General features: G+C 38.8%; 1 protein-coding gene across 1 annotated transcript in view; it reads right to left on the minus strand.

Moving 5' to 3' along the window:
- LOC139744584 (structural maintenance of chromosomes protein 1A-like) overlaps positions 1-10,893 on the minus strand; it is a 48,219-nt gene extending 37,326 nt beyond the window's left edge. Inside the window, exons 1-5 of the mRNA XM_071655018.1 lie at positions 10,593-10,893; positions 6,450-6,630; positions 2,183-2,303; positions 1,458-1,694; positions 273-485 (exon numbers count right to left, since the gene is read on the minus strand). Coding sequence (XP_071511119.1) covers positions 273-485; positions 1,458-1,694; positions 2,183-2,303; positions 6,450-6,630; positions 10,593-10,701 — 861 coding nt within the window. The 5' untranslated portion in view covers positions 10,702-10,893. The remainder of the gene's footprint in view (positions 1-272; positions 486-1,457; positions 1,695-2,182; positions 2,304-6,449; positions 6,631-10,592) is intronic.
- Positions 10,894-18,145: the final 7,252 nt, after the last annotated feature.

Raw genomic sequence — 18,145 nt, forward strand, 5'->3', positions numbered from 1 at the left:
CATTCAATAAATGCTGCATGTACACTAAGTCACTGTTTCCCTGAGCATCTACAGAATGAATTATGAATGCTTCAGCAGGTGCTTCCTTTAGGATGGAATATAAGGTATGGCTTGGAACAAAAAACAACAGTCTGGTAATAGTCATATTGCAAATGTGCAAGGCTGAGATAAAGGTGAAAATGAAAGAAAGAGAGACATATGGCAGAGAGAGATTATGAGGGATTAATTTCTTTATTTTTTAAAATCAATGATCTTTGAAAGTCATGACAAACCTTTTCTCTCATGTCCTTCTCGATGGCTGCCAGTTCCCTGGTCAGCTGACCCAGCTCCTTCTTCTTCCCCCTGATACGCTCCTCCACCCCTTCCCTCTTCTCCACCGCTCTCTTCAGTTCCTCGTTCCTGCCGCCGAGTTCGTCCGTCAGCCGCTTGATGTCGTTTTCATTGTGGTAGAGTTTGAACAACTGGAACTCCAGTTGTTTGTCGGCCTATTGTAAGCAAGTCATTGAAAGCAGATATTGGCATGTGCACACCCCACACACAGAAAATGAACTCTTAGATTCAGAACTAGCTACTGCAGACTTGGCAAGTGAAACAACACCTATTTTTGAATAATTTTTGAACAATTTTGATTTTTTTTTTCTGATTTCAGATTTCATCACACAAAAACAAGAGGTCTGATATAAAACAACTTTCATAACATATAACAAAGGGCTGCACACTAACCCATTTTCCCTACTGGTTCGAATCTTAAATTTAGTGGTCCTGTACTTTTTTTTCCAACTGGCCCCGACAATGTTATTTTTGTTATTTTACCTGCCATGTCGGACCAGTAAATTTGGCAATCCCTGAAAAGTTGCTGGTCTGACAGTAATTTTTTACCGATCTGGGACCTTCGGACCAGTGTCATTGCTCAGCATTGTATAACAATGCCATATATTTCTTTAAAAGCATATACAACATTTGGAAATATGACAGGGAAATAGGTTTTCCACAGTAAGTGAAGTTGTTAATTTGGTAATTTTCAACAACCTACTAGAGTAGAATTCTAAAGATTTGAACAATTGTCAAAATGCTTGTTGAGGGCATGTATTCCCTACAATTCATTCTGCAGTAATTCCTGTATTTTTCTCGGTATGTTGAAGAAAAAACAACAGATGATTTTGATGAATTATTGCATATTTCAGTTCACTTATCATTTTCTATCCCCAGGAAAATGAAAACTGAAATCTACTACAATATCATCTCTGACAGTTTGCTCACTCTATAATTCTTTTTTCTATGGCTTCTCACAAAAACCTGATTCATTACTTCATTTTAGAGTGGAAGTAAGCTTGAATCTGACATGAAGAGGTCAATCCGCTGAATAAGGTTACTGGCAGCTGCACTCAGCACCTGCAATGTGCATATTGTGAATGACTAATATAAATTTTCTGTATCAAGGGGGAATCATAATTTACCAATTCTTCCTTGAGTTTCTGGTATCGTTCTGCTTCTTCTTTCTCCAGTTTGGCTTCCTTGCGCTCAGCAGCAATGCCTTTCTTTTTGTGGTAGTTGAACTGGGTATCTTCTTCAGCCTTGATCATGCTGGCTTTGCGCTGCTCATACTCCTCCTTCATTTCACCAGATCGACTTATTTCCTCAAAGAGAGTCGTACGCTCCTTGGGGTTCTTCATAGCGATGGACTCAACAGCACCCTGTCATGAATATTCACATCAATATACAGAAAACAGCTTTGAGTATGCACTAAAGATGTGACAATGAACACAATGTTGCTTAGCACTCCAGTCATCTTTAACCAAAAACCTCAATTAAACACTATCTCTTTGTGATCCTCAACATTGAGTAAATAAAAAGTTACATTACTTTTCAGAATGTTAGTTAGGAGAATTGAGTTTTACATAACTTAATAGCATGAAAAACATGATGCAGACTCAGTGCCACACTATTTCAATGTGACCAATATGCCATACATATCATTATGTGAGACTGGAAAAAGGAATTACATCAATCATGAAATATTCATAAAAGCAAGTCAAATTCACACATTTTCAACAACCAAAACTAAATTATTTAGTTTTGGTAGTTGTTGGAGGGAACACACTAACATGAAATGAAAAGGTTATTAGTTATTAACAAATACATAATTTTTATTACATACCACCCTACATGTACAATAGCTCACCTGGAACACCAGGAAATTTCTGGCTTTCACAAGGATGCCAATTTTCTCCAGTGCTTCTGCATACTGCTGAGCACTGACAACCTTGTTGTCAATTCTGTACTCTGATGATGCTCCCATAATTCTGCACACAAAAAAAAATCAGTTGGAAAACATCACTAAGGGCAGGTATCCTGGACCAGATGAAACGAGTTACTCAAATTTCTGACAAAGGAACACAACACTGAGAAGACTCCATGAATACATGTGCCTAGTGCACAGTCCTATGAAAGTGTCATTTCCTTTAGTATGAAGCTCTCACAACAAACTTATAATTTTCATTTTTGTTTTACTCATCAGAAGGCTGTTCAGCAAAATCAGCGAGTTGCTGATGTACTTGTTGTTTGGGCTACACAGCAGAACAATTCAGGTCATTTCAGTTCCTTTGTTTATTCAAATTATAAAAGCTAATCATGCAAAACTGAATGGCACACACACAGTAAGTCAAACATAATTTGATACCTTTTATAAAGAGGCATGATGAAATGGTAGACTTAGAAATAAAAAGTCTCGTTAATGATAGTTCCTAAGTGTGCATCATTAATACAATTTGTCTGATAAGTACAATGCTGCCCAATGAGTATGAGCAGACTGCCTCAGGAAATCTGCATCGGTCAGGTATCTATTTTTCTAACCAATTACCTGGAAGGGGCAGAAGACAGAGCTTGTCTATAATATTCTACAAGAAAGCAATTTATAAAAAAGTACTCTTGGAAATATGTGGTATATATGTCTATGTTTGACAGTGAAACTAATTATGGAGATGTTCAAATACATACAACCACAAACACCTACAGTAACACTGTAAACATGTGCTAATTGAAATAAGAAAATCTAGTTGGAAGGTAAAGACAATGATAAACTAGAGAGGGGCCGTCAAAGGCGGCAGACCCACGCCTAAGTACAAAGTCGGGGTAAACATAATGTGCATTCGGTCATCTACCAGAATTCGGCCACTTAATTGCCAGTGTGCTTTATCACCAGCCAGTGAGTTCTACAAAAGATCGTACACTGAAGTGTACGATCTTTGGTTCTACAGTCACATCACACGCAAATCACATCATTACACATACGGTATTAACACTCATTCACGTACAGGAAAGTCCTTAAGTCTCCTCCAAAAATCCATCGAAAATCCCAAATTCCACCGTCAAAAGTGCAGAATCGGAACTTTTCCAAGCGCGCGCGAATTAAGTCCAGTTTTAAGAGTATTGTCTACACGACGGGTCGCGGAAAAAGCGCTAAAAATCGAGAAATACGCCGTTTTCTTACGGGATATTTTGATTATAGCAAGCCGAGAGTGTGATGATATCAAAGGTCGTATGAGTGTACGATCTTTGATGGTATCCACAAAAGCAAAAAAGAAAAACAAAATTTACGTACCCCCTAGGCAATTACCCCTATGATTAGTGTCTACGGGAATTATTCAATGCAAGGGTTGAATGCAAATGTCTACTGCACCAGTATTCGGCCACCAACGAGCGCCGCAACGTCCCCGGTGCAATTTTGCACCAACAGTGTAGAGCGCGATGCATTTTCAGCGGCCTTGCACACGCATTGACATTGAGCACGCATATCGTGCAGTGTGACTGCGACCGAGCAAAATGCTCCTCTAACGAAAAAAACAATCAATGTTAATTTGAAAAATCATCAAATATCAAAGGTCGTATGAGTGTACGATCTTTGATGGTATCCACAAAAGCAAAAAAGAAAAACAAAATTTACGTACCCCCTAGGCAATTACCCCTATGAAATAGTGTCTACGGGAATTATTCAATGCAAGGGTTGAATGCAAATGTCTACTGCACCAGTATTCGGCCACCAACGAGCGCCGCAACGTCCCCGGTGCAATTTTGCACCAACAGTGTAGAGCGCGATGCATTTTCAGCGGCCTTGCACACGCATTGACATTGAGCACGCATATCGTGCAGTGTGACTGCGACCGAGCAAAATGCTCCTCCAACGAAAAAAACAATCAATGTTAATTTGAAAAATCATCAAATATCAAAGGTCGTATGAGTGTACGATCTTTGATGGTATCCACAAAAGCAAAAAAGAAAAACAAAATTTACGTACCCCCTAGGCAATTACCCCTATGATTAGTGTCTACGGGAATTATTCAATGCAAGGGTTGAATGCAAATGTCTACTGCACCAGTATTCGGCTACCAACGAGCGCCGCAACGTCCCCGGTGCAATTTTGCACCAACAGTGTAGAGCGCGATGCATTTTCAGCGGCCTTGCACACGCATTGACATTGAGCACGCATATCGTGCAGTGTGACTGCGACCGAGCAAAATGCTCCTCTAACGAAAAAAACAATCAATGTTAATTTGAAAAATCATCAAAATACGGGCCAGTTTGTGATGACGGAGAACGAACTTTCATAAATCTAGAAGGACATAGTCCCTCAAATAGGCCTAAACGTAAATTTCGGAATTCTTACGAACATTTGAGCAGCGAAGTCGGATCGTTGGGGAGTTTATGTGTTCGTATGGTAGCGGAAAATCGCAAAGTGAGAAACGGGAAATTTTCGGAATGGTCACTATACCATGGGGTCAAAACTTCAAGGTCACACAGAATTTGCAAGGGTCAACCGATTATCACCAAAATCTAATCGATTCTTTCCTGTCATTATCCAAACATTCCCTGAACATTTCGTGCAAATCCGTTTACCCGTTCTCTTGTTATCTTGTACACAAACAAACAAACAAACAAACAAACAAACAAACAAACATACAAACAAACAAACAAACAAACAAACAAACAAACAAAAAAAAACAAAAAAAAAACAAACAAACAAACAAACAAACAAACAAACATACGGAACCCTTTACATAACCCCCTGCCGATTTTCATCGGCGTGGGTAATTATATTGTAGCAATGAGTAAACAAAGTATTGGGACATCATAGCAGAATATCAAGCAATAGCCTGCACATGTTGCAATCACATTGTTATTCCAAATATTGACTAGCTGACTGGCTTAAAGGGCTCGTATAGTTTTGGTTGAGACCTAACTTTAGATTTCTAACATTTTGGGGTGAGATAATGAGAAACCTCTTATGAAATATGAAAGAGCATGTAATTCCAAGAGGAATTCAACGTATATTTGATGAAAATTAGTTATGAAATGGCTGAGGTACCAAAAACAGAGCAATACTAATAAAATGTGGGACCCACATCTTATTACTATCGCTTTGTTTTACTTTGTTTTTGGATGTCTCAGCCATTCCAAAACTGATTTTCATCAAATAAACTTTGAAAACCTCTTAGAATGGCATACTCTGTACCATTTCATAAGAGGTTTTTTGGTATCTTGCAAATAGTTAAAGGGAAGATAAACCCCAAGAGCAATGTGGATTGAGTGAAAGCAGCAACATTAGTAGAACACATCAGTGAAAGTTTGAGGAAAATCGGACAATTGATGCAAAAGTTATGAATGTTTAAAGTTTTGGTGTTGGAACCGCTGGATGAGGAGACTACTAGAGGTTATGACGTATGAGTGGACAAAAATACCAAGAAAATATAAAGAAAATACTACAAAAAAAAAATTTTCATGAAAATTACAAATTCCATCAACTTGATATTGACATATGTTAAGGGTAGCAATTATTCCCCCTGCTTTCTGAAAGCGGTTGGTCCATTGCACTTTCATAATTCTAGAAAAGTGAATTTTTGTTGAATTTCCTTTATATTTTCTTCGTATTGTTGTCCACTCATACGTCATATCCTCAAGTAGTCTCCTCATCCAGCGGTTCCAACACCAAAACTTTAAAAATTCATTACTTTTGCATCGATTGTCCGATTTTCCTCAAACTTTCACTGATGTGTTCTACTAATGTTGCTGCTTTCACTCAATCCACATTGCTCTTTGGGTTTACCTTCCCTTTAAAAGCCAAATCCTCGGCTCCACCAAAACTGTATCATCCCTTTAAGGTCAGGGGGCTGTAATTTTTAATTGTGAATTGTACAATTTCCTCTCCTATATTCCAATTATACACATAGGGTCTAAAGGGCCATGGATCATTCACGGTAGCAATGTTCTCGTAGAACCCCCCCCCCCCCCAAAAAAAAAAAAAAATAAATAAATAAATAAATAAATAAATAAAACTCTTACCAAGTTTTAGATGACACTGCTAATCTTGACTTTAAACAAATAAACCCTCATAAGTAATTATCTTATTCAATCTATTTCATTTCATTTCCATTCCTCTGCCTAACCAGACTTACATGCGGGTAAACTGAGTCTCCGATCCATCTTCTTCAGCATAAATGGCAGAGACCGTGGCTCTGTTGGATGCTGGCTTGCCAATGGGGGCGCCATGAATCAGCTCTGACAATCTTTTCACACGGAGATTGGAAGTCTTCTCACCCAGCACAAAGCTGATGGCATCCATCAAATTGGACTTGCCTGTCATTGATAATGAATGAGACGTAGAAAGTCAACGATATATTTAACATATAAATTGGCGAATTTATTGCATGATTTACAGGCCTCAAATTTCATCAAATTTGGGTCAAGGCCACTTTCTTGAGGGGGCACAAATCCACTCTAAGGGGCACAAGTGAGTAACAAAATACCGTGGCTGCGGTCGTCAATAGTTTGATTTTGGGGGCTTTCTGTCCCGTGGGAGGGGCATGGAGGCAAATTGCTGACGGCTGGTGGGCACTTTGAACAATGAATTAGTCCAGCATCATGCTGTCGCACAAACAGACAAAATCTTAGAACCCCTAACATCAATCACCGTATAGTCGCCACTTCTGTGTATTTCCTATGCACTTCTGGGTTGGCGAACTAATGATAGGCGATGAATTTGTTCACCGCCCATAACGCGCCACGTGTTATTAGCGCATGTGATATACACATACTTCAATGTAGGATGCATTGTGCATCATCGCGTTTGAAATACTGTGTTAATCTGCCACCTGAAACCCATTCTAAATATAAAAAAATTCTCACATTAAAAATGGTTTTGTCACCAGTTACATATGGTAAAATACAATTGGATTACAATTATTTGTGTTTTTATGGAGGAAAAAGGTGAATTAGGAATGTATTTTGAGAGCGATGAAAATCCATCGCCCCAGCTGATCTCCGATCGCGGCGCACGCTACATGCGATGTGAATGTCTGGCGACTTTACATGTAGGTAGTGGTGACTTGGGCTAATGGTACATTGACGTTAGACCCACAGACTGTTATCTGTAACGGGTTAGATAGGGTGACTGGCTGGAGCAAAAGTCAAACCTGCAAGGCAGGCCCAAGAGTTTGATTATGCAGAATGGTTTCTGCGCTGCCTGGTAAATTAAACCAGGATATTCGGTTAATCACTGTAAATTTACTTCGTTGCTCTGTATAAAAAAAAACAACAACAACAACAAAAAACCATCATTTGTGGTAGATTCAAGCACTGTGCACTGACTGCTACTGCACTGCCACTTTGTTTACAAGTGTGAACTTGCACTAGCCAGAGCAGAGGTCTATACCATACCCGTACTGCACTGCCACTGGTAGCGATGCCAAACCGGCCGTGCGTTTTTCGATGTATACTCTGTTTACGTGTTAAACATGGTTGCAAATTTCGTTAATTTTTGTTATCAATTTACCTTCAATCTCACTTGAAACTTCATATATTCACACTCTGATGTTTGTAAATGGTCAAAATATATGTTGCGATAATATTGAACAACAAATTGTTTACGGATTTTGCACTTGAAATGCGCCGTGAAAATGGTGCGATCGAGTCACGGAGGCCGCCATTTTGAATCGCGTCACTGCAAATGTGAGCTGGGCATCACATTAGAAAGTATCGTGATACACGAGATTTCGGTACCTGTACGTGAGCACACTTGCGTGAATCGATCAGTGAACACTGCTGCTACGAATCTATGAAAAAAACCCGAATAATTTTGAGTATGTGTATCAAATTTAACAGGATTTCTTCGATCTTACCTGAATTGGGTGTTGAAAAAGCAACTTTGAAGGCTGTTTTCATACCCCTAGACTAGAGTTTTCAGCAGTTTTCATACATATTCTGACCGAGTGAAATGTCAGCTTTACAATGATACCAAACTTGCTGCCTACCATCGTATCGCAAAAAACCGCCGACGGGAAATCTCGGGGCATGTCCACTGCCTGAACCGGCGATATGGGAGGAAAGTGTGCATTATTCAATGGGAAATCTGGTTGTGTGATGGTCGCGAGAGTGTGTGAACTGATTGGAGAGGGGTGCTGTTTATCTTTTCCTGGTTTATTTAGTTCTTGAAATGCAATAATAAATCATCCATCATTTAGATTTTTAAACTACATGTTGTAGATTTTAAATTATTTATGAATTAATTTTTTTTTAAAGGAATACATATGTCATTTTGGTTCCTGCGGTAGCTGTAGTAACGTTAGGTGTAGAGTAGGATTAACTTTATCTAGATTTAAGTGAACAATTCAACTGATACAAAATTGTTTATAAAATAATTGCAAACCTACTGAACTGTTTATATTTTCCCTGACGTTTTAGGGAAATTGTAGGTAAGGTTTGAAGAAGGGGGAGAAGTTGAGTGTGCCCCAGATTGGATTGCATAATGTTTAGAAAAAAAAAATAGAAATGGGACAAAAGTGGCATAACTATGGGGGGGGGGGGGATGTGCCCCCAATCAGATCACTAAGAAATACAAAGTTTGCTACTTGTGATGCTTAATATTTATATCAACATGACAAAGTTACTCGTATGTTGACATCATATTCATATCTCAATGCTATGTCGTAAACTTTCATTGTACAAAATGTATGTCACGAGTCTTCATGGTATGTATACAAGTTGTGTTTCCTGTAATATGTAAATTAAGTTGAGTAATAATGCATTGCCATAATTGTTACATAACATTGTCAAACAATGTTTATTTGCAAGACCAGCAATACAATTTATATTGTACATGTACACAAGTTTTGCACTTCAAATCCCACGAACCATTCCATCACAGAATATAGGCAGATTATCTTATACTCTATAGCAGCGCAAGCATGTCAAGTGAAGCTTGATGATGTGCTCATTTGCATAATTATGTATGCATACATACTCCTGTATATGTTACATATCATTTTATTATCAGACATGTACATAATGATATCAAAGTGAAGTAGACACTACACTTCAGTTCGGGAAACCCACTCACAAGGGGGGCCCCTCCTTATAAGTAACCCGTCCCCCTTATAAGTAACCCCGTCCCCCTTATAAGTAACCCCCGGGGCACCCCTTATAAGGAGTCTCCACGCTTTTTTGCAATGCAACGCGAAAATGGAAGGACTGCGGCAATTCGCTTGATTATGTCCATAAAGCTTCACAAGTTTCCTAGTACATGTACCTAGTCGCCACGTCTGCACTCAAGCATTGCCGCGCCGCCGCGCCTGGCGACACTCACGCCAGTAGTCGCTCGCATTTCAGCATTCGCATGGGTCGTTTGACATCGCATTTAAATCCATGATTTTAGATATGATGCCTCAAACCGATTTTGCTCAAATTTCGTGAGTAACTAGGAAACTTGTGAAGCTTTATGGACATAATCAAGCGAATTGCCGCAGTCCTTTCATTTTCGCGTTGCATTGCAAAAAAGCGTGGAGACTCCTTATAAGGGGTGCCCCGGGGGTTACTTATAAGGGGGACGGGGTTACTTATAAGGGGGACGGGTTACTTATAAGGAGGGGCCCCCCTTGTGAGTGGGTTTCCCGAACTGACTTGTGTCATTATCAAAGGTTTACATGTAGTCGGGTATTCAAGATGCCTAAAAAAAATACATAACAATTGCGGCAAATGTGATGCATTGTAAATACATTGCAATCTCATTTGCATATTAGTATAATTACACTAAATTTACCCCTGAGTATTAAAAAAAACTTCTGAGTACATAAGATATTGAGATATTCATTGTAAATCTTTCCATGCTAATTTATTATTTTTATTTCAATTATACTATCTCAAATGCCTGTCATACTTGAACAGCCAGGAGGAGCCGGCAGACACTTTCACAAACATGCATGCATAATAATAGATGAGCTCATTTGCATACTTGCCACTAATTCACAAAACTATGTTGACTGACATTATAGAGCATGTCATAAGCTTCAAATTGAATGGTCACTCAATATACTTCACATGAATTTGAAAAATTCCTTTGGCATCGCTACCACTGGCTGGCCCCCGGCCCTGCTGCTCGAGGTCCACTGCACTGTTCATTGTCTAACGTAACGTTATGCCTCTCCAGTATTACTAAAATTCTAAATGTTTGTACAGTAATTTACAGAACAGAGTTTGTCCACCACCATATATAGATCTAAAGTCAACTAGCCACATAACATTTCATTGTGCATTCAATCACTTACCAGCGCCATTTGGACCGATGATGGCAGTAAACGGCTTGAATGGACCAATGGTTTGTTTGCCTTGATAGGACTTGAAATTCTCGAGCATCAAGAATTTCAGGAACCCCATAGTGAGTCCAAATTTCGTCTCTTTTCCAGCTCAATAGAAGACCGAGGACCTATACTAGACTGACGGCGATGAGGACGAGGAGATACTACTGACGTCCATTTGTGTGTATACAGACAGAGCACCAGGCCAGAAGTTAGTCCCGTCCCGCAAAACCTACGACTAGATGGTACCGGCTGACTTCTTCAATCTTTGCGTTTGGATCCGATTCAATACCGCGGGAAAACGTATGCGATCGCGTACATGCTCGCTCTACATGAACGTAAAGCTAGGGGATGAGCGTCAGTGCAGTGTAGCTCAGCCAAGCGCCTCAGCTGCATGCACACAGAGAGAAGCCCAGCTAAATTGATGGGCATGCGCATTAACATTTTTGTAGGAACGACCTCTTTTCCGGGAGTTTTTGCGCGACGCACTGTTTGCTGGATTGAGGTCTGCCTTGATGTGCATCAATAAGTGATACCGGTACTCCACCATTTTTTTTTTTGATAAAGATATGGAAAACATCAATTTCAATTTTATTTTAATTCAAGTCAATTTCAATCTATTTTCACAAACCATTCACATGTAATACAAACATCTTGTGGAGACACGTACATTGTTTTGTATAATTGCAAAAATTGAACCAGGTTGATTAATACATGGAATGTTGTGAGGGACCAGTGCCAAAAAACAATTACATGCAGAGATGAGTGGAAATGATATACAATGTATTGCAAAATAAATGAAGGGCTGAGGTGAGAAACAAAAACAAGAGGAAGGTAGGGAAGGAAGAGAAGAGAAGAAATAAACACGAAGAGAGTAGTGAGTATATACGGTACAAGTATGCATATATATACACACATTGGTCATAGATGAAAGGTCATAAAGATCATCATTATCATCAATCAACGCAAGATGCAAGGAGGTGCTGTTTTTTATCTTTGCTCAAAATAAATGACTTGAAAACATTTCGTTTAAGAGCCAAGAATTTGTCAAACATTATGAAATTCAACCGGTTCTAAGGTCCAAATAGGACTAGCAAGCATTCACCAACTACTCTTGTGACCATGCAGACTATTTATGGGCCATATTCCACCATTGAAATATACGGAAAACATCCACAAAAAGGAAAATGATTGAACTGGCACGCAATTGTTCATTTGTTATCTTTTTTTTAACACCATCTCAAATCATTCATCGTAATTGCGCTAAGGAAATGTTGCGCAAAAGAAAGCTTGTTTTTGTGTTGTGATAAGGCATCCGCCAAAGCTACATTATTATGTACAAGCGGGTAAACTGGGTAAACTATATTTTGATAAGTTTTCTTCCCTCATTGCGGTATTCTGTATTGTTGCAAATTATCATATTTCATTTATTTTGCTATCTGCATCATTAAATAACAAAATAACACTTCTGCGTGAGAATCCAGAGTTTTATAGGCAGGGGTCATTTAATTAATAGTATAAATAAGAAGGAAACAAACAAACAAACAAACAAACCACAACAACAACAACTTTTGGACCACAACAACAACAACAACAGGCCTAACCCCTGGAGAATTCTATTTTCACTTAATCTTGTACATTAACATTCAATATGTTGGAGCCAAAATCTGGAATAGCCTCTGTGATAGTTTAAAAGCGACCCCAAGATTTTGTTCAAAATGAATGTATATAAAGAACTTTTTTTTTGGTAGATATTTGTACTGACAAAAAAAAAATTATCTGATTTTTCATTAGCAGATGTGATGTTTTATGTATCTTATTTATTTTAAAAAATCTAAAAAAAGGACAAATCTGCGAATTTGTCAATGATTCCAAAAGAGCCAAAACATCAAAATTAGATTTTCCTTGAACATTAAGCATATTATGAAAATAGTCATAGCTAAGTGGCTCTGTTCATCACTTTTGCATGTCTTCGCCATCAAACATTTTTTTTTTTCACGCCACTATCAACTTTTCTTCTAAGTTCTCTCTATTCCTTTTCTTTTGATCTTCTTCTTCTCCTTCTTCTGAGTCTTTCTCTTTTCATGACAGCGACTTAATTAATAAGTGTTGGGATTTGTCTTTGTTTAGGGCTATAGGCCCTAGTTAGGTTTGTATTGTTAGAGTTAGATAGTTCTTGTAATTCGAGCTGAAATTGGACACTTTGAGAAGGAACAAGGGGAAAATGGAAAAATCAAAGAACGAAGAAGGGAAGTTAGGCTGTTATAGCAGAGATAAAATGCAATGAAGGAAGAAGAGGACTACTGAGAGGGGTAGAGGAAGAGGAGGAGGAGGAGGAGGAGGAGGAGGGCAGGATCAGGGAAGGAGAGGATTACCATTAAGAGGTCGAGGAGGAGTTCCGAGGAGGATCAGATACTGCAGTATTCCATATGACTCAATGAAGTTGCTTGCTTTCGGAGTATTTTATTTTGTGTGTACAGTGTGCTAGTTGGGTGGTTTTTTGTTTTTTGTTTTGTTTTTGTTTGTTTTTCTTTGTTTTTCTTTTCTTTTCTCTCTTTCTTTTTTTTTTTCAATATCAAGCAAGATACTGCTCCTGCTGCTTAAATTGCTTCGTAATACCAGGGAGATGTCTCACCTCCCTGGTAATACGCACCATGCACGCAGTACGCTGTTTTGAACTGTCCGTTTTGAAGTCGAGAAGGGTCTGGGACTTAGCCTACGAATTTCCCACGCTCTCAGGCTCAAACACTACAACAACAACAACAACATCTCTCTGAAAGGAACAGGTTAAAACACATGTATACGGTACTGTACTCTTTGGTCGATCTCCAGCAGATCGGCAGAACGAACACATACCGTAGCGTAAACAGGCGTGCACTCTTCCTAACAGTGTCAGTGGCGTTATTAGACATGTCGTTGTCGCTTTCATTACCACTCTAAGTCATTTCAAATTTAACTTCAGCTGCAATCTCTCGCTTGACTGCCGCGAAGAAGGATCAACGACTTCGACGGGACCCCAACGTAACCTTGGGCTGCAGACAGGCGATCGACCGACCGGCCCGACCCGCCCGGCTTGCTTGTGAACGAGCACCAGCCGCTTGGCCGCCGCAGCTGCAGAGCGTACGGTAGAACGACGGTCCGCGGTGGGTGTGGCCGTGCGCCTCGCCGTCGGACCAAATCGGCTATGATACCACGACTCAAAGGTGTCGAGATCCAAGCAATCGATAGCTACGAATAATTTTATCCTCGGTCATTCCCTGCCCCTGGTGTCGTTTATTGATACATTGAAGAAAAAACAACAACAACTCATGATAACAATAACATTACTACAACAGAGGAGGTCTATCACTAACAGTGTTATTGGTTATGCACGAGAAAAGCAGGAGAGTCTTCTATTATGGCCTTTCAAGTGTTGACCGTTGCATTGAATCAGTCTCGAGTAGCTTGCTTGTTAAAGTCATTAATTATGAATATGCCTAGAATAATAATGGAGGAAACAAGATAATTAGAGATCAATATGATTAGAGATCTATGTGACATAGACTGCATCAAGAAGTGTAAGATTTTAAGAGCTTTAAACTTTTGGCTGTATGAATATGAATTTCATTGTTGGTTTGGGGTTTTATCAGAGACTCCAACCCCAAGCACTGTCTGATCTGGAGATTCTCCCGCTTAAAACCCCTAGCAAACGGGAGACTTCAACTTGGATGTGCACGAAGCCATTAAAGGACAAGTTCACCTTCATAAACATAAGGATTGAGAAAATGCAACAATTTTAGTAGAACACATCAGTGAAAGTTTGAGGAAAATTGGACAATCGATGCAAAAGTTATGAATTTTTTAAATTTTTGTGTTGGAACCGCTGGATGAGGAGACTACGACAAGTTGTGAGTCATATGCGTACAACAGTATAAAGAAAATGTAAAAGAAAATTCAACATATTTTCACTTTTTTCGCATAATAAAAGAGCACTTGACTTGCCTCTTTCTAAAGGCAGGGGGAATAATATTACCCATAACATGTGTCGGTAAGGAGTCAGGGGAATGTGTACTTTTTTCAAAAGATGGAATTTTGTGAAATTCTCTTTATATTTTCCTTATATTGTTGTACGCATGTGACATCTAAGTTATTCATACACAGCAGTAGTCTTCTCATCCAGCGGGTACTGCACAAAAACTTCAAAAATTCATAACTTTTGAACGGATCGTCTGATTTTCCTCAAACTTTCAATGATGTGTTCTACTAATATTGCTACATTTTCTCAATCCTTATGTTTATGAAGGTGAACTTGTCCTTTAAGCGCGAAGTTCCTTGCAGCCAGGGTCCAGCTACAGTAGATGCTCTCTCGTGCTATCCAAGGCTTTATTCTTCAACATACGATATAGCAATGAGTCATTTCAAGCGGGAGACACAGAGCCAGGGCGGGAGAAATTAAATCTCAAGCGGGAGAATGGGAGATTTTGCAAAAATGGGCTTTGGGTACGTGGGAGATCTCCTGTCGAAAGCGGGAGAGTTGGAGTCTCTGTTTTGTGTTTTGTATTTTTTTTTTGGGGGGGGGCGTGGGGGGGGGGAGATGGGGTTAAGTAAACATTGGGCAGAGGATCTAACATGTACCTACAGATAATAGACATTGCAGTAATGTCAGCATCTATATTTTATGTAATGTTCAGTATTTCATTTTAATACAATTGAATCTCTCCATCTGCACAGCTTTAATTCTTGGTAAACTTACCTTGACATATTGTATATCAATCAATATAATGGTTTCAAACACTTGTTCTTTCAAGAGCTATTCAACTGTGATATAGTCATTCAGGAAATTATTTTCCAACTCAAATTTGATTTGAATTTCAGCTGATGAATAATATATTTCAAATGTATCCTGTATATTCCTATAATGGAAGAAAATTGCTACACAAAAGAGAGTTTGTAGTGTAGCAGTGGTATAAAAAATGCTTTGGGGCCTATATGGCAAATTGCAATATGATAGGCCTATACCACAAAAATTATTCCCTGGTCACCATAAGTGATTATAAAAAATTCTTAGTCTTAAAACATTCTGTTCAGTGTAGCTGTCATAACTGCACAATGATACAGTTTTCCTCTTTTTGTGTGTGTGTATTTGATTTTCAGATGAATCAGTCAGATGGAGAAATACTTCTGAATCTATTTCCAGTTGAAGTTCTTGAGAAGATCTTCCTTTATCTAGATGGTGCTACAATAGCCCAAGCACATGGCGTGTGCAGACAGTGGGATAGAACTTTGCAGTCGCTTACATCAAGGTAACATATCACATTTTCAAAATTCGTCATCAGTCCAGTGTTGGATGTTCTTGATAGTGATGATAACATCATGATGACCATAATTTCATCTCATTAAAAATTTGATACAGTGCATTCCCATTATAACAAACACTGTTGTAAAAAAAAAAAAAATCTTGTTACAACAAAATAAAAATTCAGATCCCCAAATTTCGATGTAGGTAATGAAAGAAAAGTGCCAGTTCCAAGGACTTCATTATACTGGGAGTTGACTGTACCAGTATCATCGTGTTCATTTGAACCATGTAATATATGTACAAAGAATTGATATATTGTACATTTTAGATATATGAAAACAAGTTTATGAACATTGAATCTTGCAGTTCTGTTTTCGTTAGTGTAGAATTCCACTGTCATTATCATTTTTTTTTTCACCACCATTTTAATTATCATTGCTGTTATTATTTGGCATAAAATGTGTATCAAGAACAGGAGAAGTCTAGTAGTAGAAAATTTGTTTAGGAAGTCTTTAAGATACTTCCCAGTCTGAAACCATTTCTTTTCCTTAAGCTATCAGGTTCTGATCATGCATGAACAATTAAAAGCCAAATCGAGTATGAGTTATAATGATTCCACGCTATGAAATATTTATATGAGAGCTCGAGCTTTGTGAATCATGAATATTTTCAGAAGTATTCTTATTGGCATCAATTTGCTGTCAATTTTTTGTCACTAGTTCACGAATGTGGTTCAACTGCTGCAAGTCAGAGATCACACGTTACGCTCTGATGCACCTGTGTAAGCACCCGATCAACTCCACCTATCGCCATGGCCAGGAATGGAGGGATGTGTACGTGAAGTGGTATTCTTTCCGCTCCTCACAAGTCCGAGAGAGAACCAAGGAGGAAGTGACGGTGAAGAAGACAATATTTCAGACACCGAATGACTGTGATGTGTCATTGACTGTTGGCATGGCAACAAGAATGTTCTGTTTATCTGGTAAGTAGAATCAATTTCTGCAACTGATCATGGCATAGAAGGGAAAGATAGACAGATGTTTGAGGGGAAATGAATGGATTGTAAAAGAATGTAATTTTCCTCGACTTGGCCATGGACAGAGCATGGCGGATCAAGAGTGGCATATAAGATGATTCAATACTCCATTGACAGTCTCAGTAGTTGTTGATGATTATGGTGCTGAGGATGATGACGATACATAATGTTTGAGAAAAATAATAGCAGGTAATACGATTCTAAAGCTTCAAGGGATTGAATCTATCTTATATCTTCTGTAGATTCTCTGTGGGCACTTGTAAATCAAACTTTACAACCACCAGATGTCATGGTTAAATGTTGACTGATATCTCCTCTGTCACTAATGATAACATACATTGTAGAAGGGAAATTGCTGTATCATTTGAAGCAGATTCAATCGTAGAATGATCGATAGGTTTTGTAGGAAGCTACTGTCATCTTTCAGGCATGGGAGTGTAGTTAACTTTGATTTCTGAAATGGTGGAACAACAAAATGGGACTGAAAACCTTAATGAATCATTTTGTATTTTTTCCCAGATGATGTGATATTTGAATATGACATCAAAGGTGAGCTGGTAGCATATGACATTCACAGTGAGGCTACAAGGAGAAAGACTTTCGTCAGCAACAGGTATCCAGTTGCCATGACAACCACTGAAATTCATGCCCATGGTAAGACAGCATCTTGAATTAGATTTGATAGTTCCAGCATTCATCCCTTGTGAGATAAACATAGAAAATGGTATCCAGTCTTGTGAAAATAGTGTCATTGGCGGATCCAGAGGGGGGCGCACCGGGCGCGCGCCCCCTCTTTATTTTTTGTTAAAACAAAATGAATAAAGTGAAAAAATGGGGGGGGGGGAGGGCATGTGGGCCCCCTTCAGTTTTGTAAAAGCGCCTCCCCTTTATGGAATTCCTGGATTTGCCCCTGAGTGTGACTTCTCCCATTTTATCAGATGACTTGTTTTCATTTTAATCTTGTAAAGCATGATGTCAAGATAATTTGTGTAGAGCAGATCTGCAAATTTCTACATGCAAGTTACAAGAGATGCTTTGATTCTACTCGGACTGGTTCTTCTCCTAATACATCGTGGAATATGTGGTAATATATATCAGAGCATGACATTGAGTTCAAACCTGTTAACATCTAAAGGTAAACACTAGTCTATCAGATACCAATGGACCTCATGAATGAAGACTGACATTTTACCTTCGGTGTTCACTGAC

This window comes from Diadema antillarum, unplaced genomic scaffold (assembly GCF_040938485.1).
Source record: "Diadema antillarum isolate AM-2024a unplaced genomic scaffold, OU_Dant_1.0 seq00001189_RagTag, whole genome shotgun sequence".
Classification (NCBI taxonomy): domain Eukaryota; kingdom Metazoa; phylum Echinodermata; class Echinoidea; order Diadematoida; family Diadematidae; genus Diadema; species Diadema antillarum.